Raw genomic sequence first — 11,582 nt, forward strand, 5'->3', positions numbered from 1 at the left:
ACGGATATATTTTTGGTCTTTGTTCCCTTTCACAATCAGTGTTGTAAAATGAGGCGCTGAGTTAGAGCTCAGGATTATCACTGTAACCACATGTTCACTCCATTCCCAAAGTGCTATTTTCTTTCTTTATAACCTTGACTCTCTGTGTGTATGAGAGAGATTCACTTTCCATACGACATGTGGCGTCTTCTTTTGTGCCTGTGTGGTGCTGGAGATTGAACCCAGGGTGTTCTACTCCCAGCCCTTTTTATTTTTTATTTTGAAACAAGGTCTCGATATGTTACTGCATACTGGTCAATCTGCAATCCTCCTGTCTCAGCCTCTAAGTACTAGGATTAAAGGAGCGTGAAACAGCACGTGGCATTTCCTTCCTTGCTGTTCTGGGGATTGAACCCAAGGGCGTTCATTTTCAGCCCTTTTATTTAATTTTTAAAATTTTATTTATTTATTTATTTATTTTTATTTTTTGGTGGTACTGGAGGTGGAACCCAGGGTCTTTCCTACCTCCAGGCTATACTTCCAGACCTATTTTATATTTTATTTGGAAACAGGGTCTCACTAAGTTGCTAAGAGCCTCACTGAGTAGCTGAGGCTGGCTTTGAACCCGTGCGATCCTCCTGTCTCAGCCTCCCAAGCGCGGGGATTACAAGCGTGCGCCACCGCGCCCGGCTTAATTTTTTTAAACAAGGCCTTGGTAAGTTGCTGAGTCTCGCAAAGTTGCCAAGGCTGGCCTTAAAACTATGATCCTCTTGTCTCAGCCTCTGAGTACTGGGATTACAAGCATGCACTTTGGTGTCCCCTTTTAACACACACACACACACACACACACACACACACACACACACACACATCTTTTGAAAAAAAAATTGAAAACCATTGACCAAATGAATACATTGTTCCCAGGGTTTTGAATACATTGTTCCCAGGGTTTGAAAGAGGCCCATGACAAGGGCTGCTCTGAAAGGGAAATATCCTTAGCTCCATGGTACATCTGCCTCTGCCCATGAGATGTCTCCCTTCTCCCCTGGACTAGCTGGGCATTGCAGCTCATTCAGGCACAAGAGTTTTCCTTTTCACTCACAACCACGAGGCACTTAGAAGTTGATCTTTCAGCAACTATTTAATAGAGAGTTGGTTCTGGTTATGCCTTTGCAGCTGCCACAAATTTCATTCTTTCTGTGAGTGAAAACCTTAGAGCAGAACATCTCTCTAAGGCGTGTAGATTTAGCATGCTCTTTGATATCAGAACAGTACTACATTTCATCCCTGGGTTATAAGATTTGCCTTGGGGTGTTGTACCTGTAGTTTCAGCTACTGAGAGGCTGAGGCAGGAGGATCACTTGAGCCCAAGAAGCACAAGACCAGCCCCTGTCTCAAACAAAGCAAAACAAATAAACCCCCCAAAATGACATGGAAGTTGCCTAAAGAAGTGAAATCCCAGCATGGATGTTCCCCATTGAAATAAGACCCTACTACAGCCATGGAGAAGCCATGGAGAAGTGGTGGATTAATAGTTGCCTTTAATTTAACTCAGTTTTGTCTTCGAAGAGGGTCCAGCGAAAGCAGTCACCCAATCTGTCACTTGAACACTGTTTATATTTGTTGCCCGGATACCGAAGGCTCTTTTAAGCCTTTGGCTAAGAAGAGCACCATGCATCTGACCTTGTTCACCTAACACATATAGCAAATAATGGCCGAACTGATAGGAAAGTGCCTCCAAACATTTGGAGTGGAACACGAAGCATTTTTGTGTCTGAAAATTGCACTGCCCAACATTCGTTGGTCCAATAAATCTCAACTAGCATACAGAAGTGCACATACCCATAATAAGATGAAGCATTGAGAAGACAGATGTTAATTATTTTGAGGTAAATCAGATCACCTTCAACTCAAACCCTGAGCTTTAATTTTGTTGCTCAGCTTCTTCGTCCCCAAACTGATGTAAATCTTTACATTTGTAATTTTACTGCCAATGCCAACCCACCCACACAGTCTGTAAATGACTGTTCTGAGTCAGAGACTATTGAGTTACAATTGTGTTAGGTATTTTAAAATGTTCTCCTGCAAAGATCAAATCACACGATTCTGGGTCTTTCAAGGATTCGGCTTCATGTAAAAAATGATAGAGCTGGAGGATGTCTGAACTAGGACTTTAGAGTTTCTCTTCTCCCTAAATTCCTCCTTTTACGGATAAGAAACTAAGGCTCTGATGTTAGAAGCAGCCCGCCTCCGGGTCACTCGGTGGCCAAAGCTATAACCCCAGTGGAAAGTCCTGTTATCGGATTTTAATAAAGGGCCACACTTAGAAATCATGATTCACTGTCCAGAAGCTTCCCACCCCTGCCCATCTGGCTCCGGCAGCGTCTATAAATCCTGTCCCCGACCCCCAGTCTGACGCTCTTTTCAAAGAATCATGCCATTTTGAACGTGACTGATCAGAATATGATTCCAATACACCAGCATCTGTTAAAGCATTAATTTGGGGAGGTTGGATGGACAGACAAGAAACTACTAATAATGGTGACTTTTGAGGATGGAGACCAGGGATAGCAGAGATTGGGTGGGGAGCTGTGTACTTTCCATCTCAGAGCTTTTCTTTACTAGTTGATTTGTATCACCATGTATAGATATCAACTGCATTAAAAACCTAAAAAGCCAATTAGAAATCCTGTGCTTCCAAACTTCAAAGGAGAAGCAGAATTTACCCGAGTAACACTGATGCTAGAAAATCCATCACGCAGTACAGCAATACTTTAAACATTTTTTGCATCAAAGTATTTGCAATACCAAAAGATGCTGAACGGGTTCCCCCACATGTCTGGGGGCAGTGCCAGAAATGATTCTGTATACAAGAACTCTCTTTGCAGTTTATGTTTTAAAAATGCATTCAAATTAATAGACCCTCTAGCACATCTTCATTTCTTTTAATACAAAAATAATGGTTTAAATGACTTACCATACACGAGAGTCGCCCCTCTGGGAAGACTGGGAAGACACCCGTTTCTTTTGCCGGCGGTCCGGAGCACCCGTAGCAAACCGCCTCCAGCGACTGAGTGAAGAGGCCCGCTGGAATAGGAAGAGCGGCTGTGCACAAGCTGACCTGTATTCTGGCTCTCTCACCTGGAATCAAGCTCCACAGATCCTGTTATGCATTGAATAGTAACAAAACAACGGCATAAATTAGGGTGTTGCTAAGATTGTGTATCATCAACGTTTGCATGAGCGTAATGGACATAATGAATTCTATAGCACTATCTCGCACAGCTTGGAGAGATTAAAACCACTTTGTTTTTAAATTAAATTTCAAAAATCATTGAACAACAAGAATAGCAAGAATAACCACAACAAAACCCCCACCTCATCTCTGTCGGCCACCCAATTGTAGGAGGCACTCCCTCTTGCTTTCTGATCATTAATGCCAGGTCCTATGTTTGTTTTAATAGCCGCCGGCTCAGTGAGTCCACATCTATTGTGATAACCATAAAGGGGGCTCAGGTCCTCTGTATTGTGTGTGCAGCCCTAAATGGAGAGCCTCTTATCCTCTTTCAGGAACAAAATCTATAACTGAAAAAGACCTAAGCTGAAGTTTATTTTATATAAATGCTACACAACATAGGATGTCCAGGCTGTTGACAGAAAAGACAGAGTGAGCTCGAATTCATTTTATTTTTTAAATGGGGGTCTTGCTAAGTTGTCCAGGCTGGCCTTAGACTTGTGTTCTTCCTACCTCAACCTCCTGAGTGGCTGGCATTATAGCCATGTGCTCTCCCGCCCAGCTTTTAATTCATTCTCAGGTAGCTCTCTAATTTGGCAAATCTTCATTCAACAAAAATGGGTGCCCCATCTCAAGAAAACCTCACATTGGGGAACTTTGTAGATTCAGGTACCATGTTTTATCACTTAGCATGCTTTATTACAACACCTCTAAGAAATATGGTTGGCACTTATTCCCATTCCACAGATGAGGAAACAAAGGCTTCAGATTAAGGGACTTGCCCAAGGTCACACAGCTAAGTAAACAGCAGAGCCAACATTAAACCCAGGAACTTCTGATTTTAGAGCCCCTGAAGTCTGAACTGCTTCCTAAAGGTCATAATTTATGGCATGCCTATTACATATGTTCAACAGTAGATGCTTTATGCAAACAATTTAATCTTTGCAATAGTCCTTGGAGACAGATTTGATTCTCATTTTATGAATAGGGAAAACTGAGGTTTACTGAAATTAAGTAACTTGTCTAACAGCATAATTAAGAGGTAGGGTCCAGAATCCAGATTTTTAGCCCAGGCTTCTCTGATACCAGAACAGTGTTTTGTTCTCCGGGACCCACTTGCACGACATTCTCCTCCTATTCTCCAGAAGGAAATAATCTTCAATGACAAATGACAGTTGCAGCAAAACACCAGCAAGAGTCAGCTTCACACTCTGGAGAGAATGCTGTGTCTCCTCCTTGTGGTCAGAACAAAGTTCTTAACAATTAAGCTATGCTATGACTCAGGCGTTTGGCCAGGGGTGCACAACAAAACCAGTAGGATCTCGGCCCATTATGTGTGTGAATAGCCCCTACACCAGTAACTGTGTGGGATGTGTTTCCTGGGAATACGTTTTACCTGTGTGTGTGAACCACCCATTCTTATCGCTTTCTATTTTTAATGTAGCTTGACAGGATGCTTTATTCTTCATACAAATGTTTCAGGTAGAATCAGCTAGCTCTGAGCCCTGGTCAAGTGCTACAGAAATTGCAAACACACACGTGGCTCCCAGATAAGGGCTTATCCAAAAGAAATGTGACCATTCTCCATCGACTTGGCCTATTAGCATGTCAGGCAAAACAAAAGTGCTACTTCCCCTGTAAAATGTGTTCTAAGGTCGCAGCAGTTGTCTAGCGCTCATCATAATCTTTAACAGCACTGCAATCTCAGCATTATGTAAATGTGCCAGCTCTAATCCTCTGCTTTGAATGAGATTAAATAAAAATGGCTTGAGCCAGGTGAAGATAGATGTAGAAAGACAACTGGATAAAAACTGTTAACTGGGATTATTTTTGTGTGTGGTACTGGAGATTGAACTCAAGGGTGTTCTACCTCTGAGCTGCACTCTCAGCCTTATTGTATTCACTATGTTGCTGAGACTATCCTTGATTTTGTGATCCTGCTGTCTCAGCCTCCCAAGTACTGGGACTACAGGCCTGTGCCACCACACCCAGATTGTAATTACTTTCTATTTTAAGTTTTATTTGAATGAGATGTTTACATAACAATCAAACTGAAGTGAACAATTCAGTTTATAGTTCTTGTTTAATGATTACAGAAGCCAGGTGTGGAGGTGCACACACCTGGAATCCTAGTACTTGGATTGCAGGTTGGAGGCCAGCCTCAGCAACTCAGTGAGGCTGTTTCAAATTAAAAGGGAAAGGGAAGCCAGAAGTGATGGCGTATTTGTGAGGCTGAGAGAGGAAGATCCAGGTTCGTGGCCAGCCTCAGCTACTTAGCGAGGCCCTCTGCAACTTAGTGAACGCCTGTTTTAAAATAAAGAATAAAAAATATGGCTGGGGGTGTTGCTCAGAGGCACTACACACACACACACACACACACACACACACACACACACACACACACACACACACGGCAAGGGGATATAGCTTGCAGGTTGAGTTCAATTCCTATTACAAAAAATAAAATAATCACAGGAACATGAAATCATGGATCAATATGTTTTGGATGCATTGGGCTCAAATTTCCTTTTGCCTAATTATAGGGAATGTTGACAGGCCACACAGACAAGTCATTCTTTGATAAATTGATGGCTAACAATTGGTTTTAAAAGAAAACTCAAGCTGAGAGTGGTGGTGAACACTTGTAGTTCCAGTATTTGGGAGGTTGAGTCAGGAGGATCATGGTTCAAGGACAGCCTCAGTTACCCTTTTTTTCTACACTACCGGGTATGGAACCCAGAGGCATTCTACCTCTGAGCAACACTCCCAGCCATATTTCTTATTCCTTTTTTTTTTTTTTTGGGTGGTACTGGAGGTGGAACCCAGAGGCTTTCTACCTCCAGGTATACTCCCAGACCTATTTCTATATTTATTCAGAAACAGCGTCTCACTAAGTTGCCGAGAACCTCTAAGTAGCTGAGGCTGGCTTTGAACTTGTGCGATCCTCCTGTCTCAGCCTCCCAAGCGCGGGATTACAAGCGTGCACCACCATGCCGGGCCTTATTATTTTGAAACAGGGTCTGAGTTGCAAAGGGCCTAAGTAGTAGCTGAGGCTGTCTACAGACCACTATCCCCATCTTGGCCTCCCAAATGCTGGGATTACAGGCATGTGCCACCCCAGCCAGCCTCAGCTATTTAGTGAGGTTCTTTACAACTCAGTGAGACTTTCAAAATAAATAAAACAGGGCTGGGGGTGTAGCTCAAAGGTACAATGCTACTGGGTTCCATCCCTGTTACCCCTCCCCCCCAGAAAACTGGACGTGGTAATACATGCTTGATAGGTTTCAGTTATCTCAGTGAGACTGGTTCAAAATGAAGAATAAAAAATGGGGCTAGGGGAGTAGCTTGGAGGTAGAATGCCTCTGGGTTCCATCCCCATTACCAAAACAAAATGAAAACTCAAATCCCATGTGGTGGAGCATGCCTGTAAAGAGTACTTGGGAGGCTGAAATGTGAGTACTGCTGGTTCAAGGCTAGACTCAGCAGTTTAGCAAGACTGTTTCAAAATAAAAAATGAAATAGGGTTAGTGTGTAGCCCAAGAAAAAGAATGCCTCTGGATTTAATCCCCAGTACCACACACATACAAAATAAAGTTCATTTCAGGAGACCCTGTAGTGTTCACTCAGATGTAACACTTATTCAAATACAAAGTAGTTTCTTTGAAATTTTTGTTGCAGTGGATTGATGAATCTCATGACTTGCTGAGACTGTTCTTCCAAGTACTAGGATTACAAGTGTGCGCCACCACCACACCCAGCCAAAGTCTAGTTTTATATGAGAACAAATAACAAAGAAAACTTTTTTGATATCTTTTTATTTCATCAAATTTGTTATTTTTCAGGAGTGACTGAAATAAAAAATATAATTGAGTCCCATCATTATTTCATCATAATGGAAATGGCTTTAAGAGAAAACTGGTCAGATGAATATTATTGCTTCCCATTTTCAACCAGTAAATAGTTGCCATTGATAAACAGACAGCCCAGTCTGCCCAGAATGCTCAAGATATGTTATACAACATGCCTGTCCGCAGGGGAATGACCTAGGAAATAACTTATGTGAACTTCTTAATCTCATCATACAAGACAAGCACAAAGGCACCACCCATGCCTCTGAGAACGTTGGACCACGCGCCCTTGAAAAAAGCTTTGCCGCCTTCATCACGAGCAATCTTCTTCCAGCAGTCGATTGTACCCGTGTACATGATGTCAGCTGCAAAGAACAAGGACACTGAGTTAGTGACTGAGGGCCAGAGTCCTAATAATCACTAGACCAAATCGAACAGTCCCGCCCCTCAGAACCAATGTTAGGGATTTTGTTTACTATGCCCAGGGCCCCAAGCATGTTAGGCAAGCGCTCTACCACTGAACGGCGCCCTCCCCAGCCCCTAATGTCAGTTTTAAACTCAACTTTTACACGAGAACAGGCCATACAGAAATATTAATGCCGTGATTGGAGAACAGGGATAAAGGGACTACTCACTGGTCTTAACCTCTAATATCATTTAAGCACATTCATTCATAGGCAGAGAGAGGAGGCTGTGTAGCAGACAGAGATGCTATCGACCCCACTCCTTCACCTGTGGACCGCTACTTTTAAAGACTAGTTTGTGGCCACAGCTTGCCCCATGCCCATGAGTCGATCTTTTGCTCAAGTGGAACTTACTTCCTTTGCGTCCTGACTGCATCATCATGCGACGGCGAACAGTGTCAAATGGATAGGAAGTCAACCCAGCAACGGCAGTGACGGACTGTGCGATCATCCAGCTGATGAAGATGTGAGTATTCTTGGGATCTGGAAGCATTCCTGGGAAGAGCAAAGGGCCACTTGTATTACAAGGCAGAGTTTTACTGACCTATTTCCCATACTTCCTATACATTTCATCTGTTTGCATGTGTTGAATTGGAATAGCCTAGCTTCCTTCTGCAATTAAAAAACAAGCTGGGTGTAGTAGTGAACGACTAATCCCAGTATCTGGGAGGTTGAGACAGGAGGCTCACAGGTTCCAGCCTAGCCCCAGCAACTTAGCGAGACCTTGTTTCAAAGTAAAAAATAAATTTAAAAACTAGTGGCTTAGCATGGAGGTAGGATACCCCTGGGTTCAATCCCCAGTACCTCCTCCCTAAAAAAGAAAAAAAAAAAATCTGGGTCCTGGAATATTAGGTTAGCACAATGATCTTTTAAGTCGTCTAAGGCTGGGCGTGGTGGTGCATGCCTATAATCCTGATATTTAGGAGGCTGAGACAGGAGGATCATTGGTTTGAGGACAGCCTCAGCAATGTAGTCAGATTCTCAGCAAACTAGTGAGACTTAAAAAAAAAAAAAAATCAAAAGGACTGGGGTGGGGGGAGCTCAGGGGTAGAGTGCCTTGAGGCTCAATGCTAGTACTACAAAAGCAAATAACAAAAAATTGTCACCTTCAGGACACATAGCAGACTTACCCTTCGCAGTGTCATAGATGCCAAAGTAGGCAGCTCGGTAGATGATAATACCCTGCACGGATACGTTAAAGCCTTGGTACAGACCCTTAATCCCATCAGATTTGGAGATCTTAACCAGGCAGTCACCGAGGCCTTTGAATTCCCTCTCGGCTCCAGCTTTACCCACATCAGCTGCTAGACGGGTACGGGCAAAATCAAGAGGGTACACAAAACACAAGGACGTGGCCCCAGCGGCACCGCCCGATGCCAGGTTCCCTGCGAAGTAGCGCCAGAACTGGGTTCTCTTGTCCACATCACCCAGGAAGATCTGCTTGTATTTATCTTTGAAGGCAAAGTTGAGAGCCTGGGTGGGGAAGTATCTGATGACATTGGCCAGGTTACCACGCCAGAAGGACAGGACTCCTTGCTCCTTGGGGATACGGACCACGCAGTCTATAATGCCCTTGTATTGCTTATCTGCGGTGATTTGCTTGCTGGCATGTTGCACCTGAGGGACGGAAGGAAGCCAACAGGGACAGTTATAACCATGGAGAGGGAAAAGGGAAGCGCACACCTATGTCATCTGGATCAACACCCTTTAAGAGCTGGGCGGGGTGGAGCATGCTTGTAATGCCGGCGCTTGGGAGGCTGAGACAGGAGGATCGCACATGTCCAAAGCCAGCCTCAGCAATTTAGTGAGGCTCTCGGCAACTTAGTGAGACCCTGTTTCCAAATAAAGTATAAATAATAGGTCTGGGAGTATGGCCCGAGTTAGAAAAGCCCCTGGGTTCCATCCCCAGTACCACACACACAAAATAAAATAAAATAATAAAATTAAAAAAAATCCTTTAAGGGTGGCTGCCCTTTCCCCCAATCCCATCTTCCACACCTCAGGGGCTAGATCCTCCTAAGGGTTGCCGCAGTCACTGGGGAGAGCCGGGTGATCTGCAACATCAGAGACTAAGCCTCCGACTCTCTGGGTGAGGAGGGAGGGACACTGGGAGCGGCCTCGTGACCTTTAGACCGGGAGAAAGGTCGTTCTCTCCGTCCCAAGTTCAGTGGCATTAGGGCGAGTTCCACGTTGAGAGCAGTCACCTTAGTGACCGTGGCCTACGTCTCAGGTGTCCTGGGCTGCTTCCTTCCCGCTCCACCCCCACCCCTGTCCTAGAGGTGACCGGCGTGCCGCCAGCCGTCGGCTCGCCCGTGCGCGCCCTCTAGAGGCGGAGCCTGGGGGCGCAGGGAAGCAGGCCGCGAGGCGGCGGGGGCGGCCGCACAGGCGCTCTGGCTTCCCGGCGGCGCCGGCTTCCGGCGGCGAGGTTTGAGCACCACCAGCGGCCCGGCGGCCGCAGGACTGGCCCGCAAGGCCTCCAAGGCTGTGATCTCCTTGCCGCGACCTTGAGGTCTCGGCTAAGGGCAGATGCTCCCCTTCCTAGCGCCCGCGTCCGGGCTGTGCCCTTGACCGAAGGCCGGGGAGGCGGTCGGTGCCCGACCACCCGCGCAGAGACCACGCGAGCCGGGCCTCTGCCTCCGTCCCCAACTCCCGCCGACGCTGCCCTGAGGTTACCGATTCACTTCCACCCAAATCGGCCTCCGATCCGATTTCGTGGCCGCCCGGAGCCTCGCCTCGCCCCAGTCGCCCCGCTCCCGCGGGCGCAGCGGCCTCCACGCGGACCCCACACCGCTTCCTGTCTGGGCCCCAGACGTACCTGCAGCAGCAGCTTGACCCGCTCGATGGGCGCTACTGCCGTCTTGGAGATGGCCGCGGCCACTCCACCTGCCAAGAAGTCCTTGGCGAAGGACACAGCGGCATCTGTCATGTTGAAAGAAGGCGAGACGGGCGACCGCGGGACAAAACCGGGCGAGGAACCGGCTCGGACTCCGGGGCTCTGGGGCGGAGCGAAGCAAATGGCGGGTTTATATAGAGGGAGCCGCGCGGAGCGGCCGGCGTCAGGGGCGGGCCCGGGCCGGCGCAGAGCCCCAGCGTGCACAGCGCCGGAGCTGCTCAGTGGCTCGACGCGTCGGAGGAGGAGTCCTGGGCGGCCGGGGCCAGCCGCCACCCTCTGTGCCCTCTCAGATCGCCTGCAGGGACACCTGACCAGACAGAGGACGGGGCGGCCCCGGGAAAACCCAGCACCTGGATGCTGAACCCATGGAGGATCCTGGGAGTGGGAAGGAAGGTCGAGGTCACGGTGTGCCTGCAGAAAGACCCCCCAGAGGAAGGGGCAGGCCGACGGCGAGGCACTGTAGTTGCTGGGACGCCAGAAAAGCTCCAAAGCTAGTCCCTCTCTTCCTTCTCTTAGACCCAACACTGCCCTGCAGCTGTACCAGTGAAGCCAGAGAAAATTAAGGGAATAGCAGGGCCATGTTATGGTCACCATGCCTCAGACTTGGGTTTGCAAACGCTGTTTAACAGAGATGGTGCAGGCAATTGGCCTAGGAGAGTACAAAGGACGGGGTTGACAGTGAGGAAATGATTGTAGACAGAAGCCAGATATAGAGGTTGTATGCAGAAGGTTAAGAGGCTTAAGAAGGTTAACAGCTAGGTTGGCATTTGACTCCCTGGACCCCAAGTGAAGTGCCTTGGACTGAGTCGATTTCTGAACTCTCAAATACTTAGAGGAATCGATAGACTTAAATTGACAGCCATTGTGTCAATTGACAAATGCTCACTAAGCTCGGTAATCCCTGCACTGGGTAAGAGTTTGCCACACATGTCTTAAAAACTTAAGTGTAGCCGGGCGCGGTGGCGCACGCTTGTAATCCCCGCGCTTAGGAGGCTGAGACAGGAGGATCACACGGGTTCGAAGCCAGCCTCAGCTACTTAGTGAGGCTCTCAGCAACTTAGTGAGACCCTGCTTCCAAATAAAATATAAAATAGGTCTGGGAGTCTAGCCCGGAGGTAGAAAGCCTCTGGGTTCCACCTCCAGTACCACCAAAACCAACCAAC

The 11,582-nt window shown here is 46.9% G+C and overlaps 1 protein-coding gene across 1 annotated transcript; it reads right to left on the reverse strand.

Moving 5' to 3' along the window:
- Positions 1-7,020: 7,020 nt before the first annotated feature.
- SLC25A5 (solute carrier family 25 member 5) lies at positions 7,021-10,452 on the reverse strand (the record flags this gene model as incomplete). Its single annotated transcript, XM_080719210.1, has 4 exons — positions 7,021-7,427; positions 7,881-8,021; positions 8,657-9,143; positions 10,342-10,452. 4 exons carry the CDS (start codon positions 10,450-10,452, stop codon positions 7,270-7,272), a joined length of 897 nt encoding a protein of 298 aa, XP_080575336.1. The 3' UTR covers positions 7,021-7,269.
- Positions 10,453-11,582: the final 1,130 nt, after the last annotated feature.

This window comes from Muscardinus avellanarius, assembly GCF_963383645.1.
Source record: "Muscardinus avellanarius genome assembly, chromosome: X".
Classification (NCBI taxonomy): domain Eukaryota; kingdom Metazoa; phylum Chordata; class Mammalia; order Rodentia; family Gliridae; genus Muscardinus; species Muscardinus avellanarius.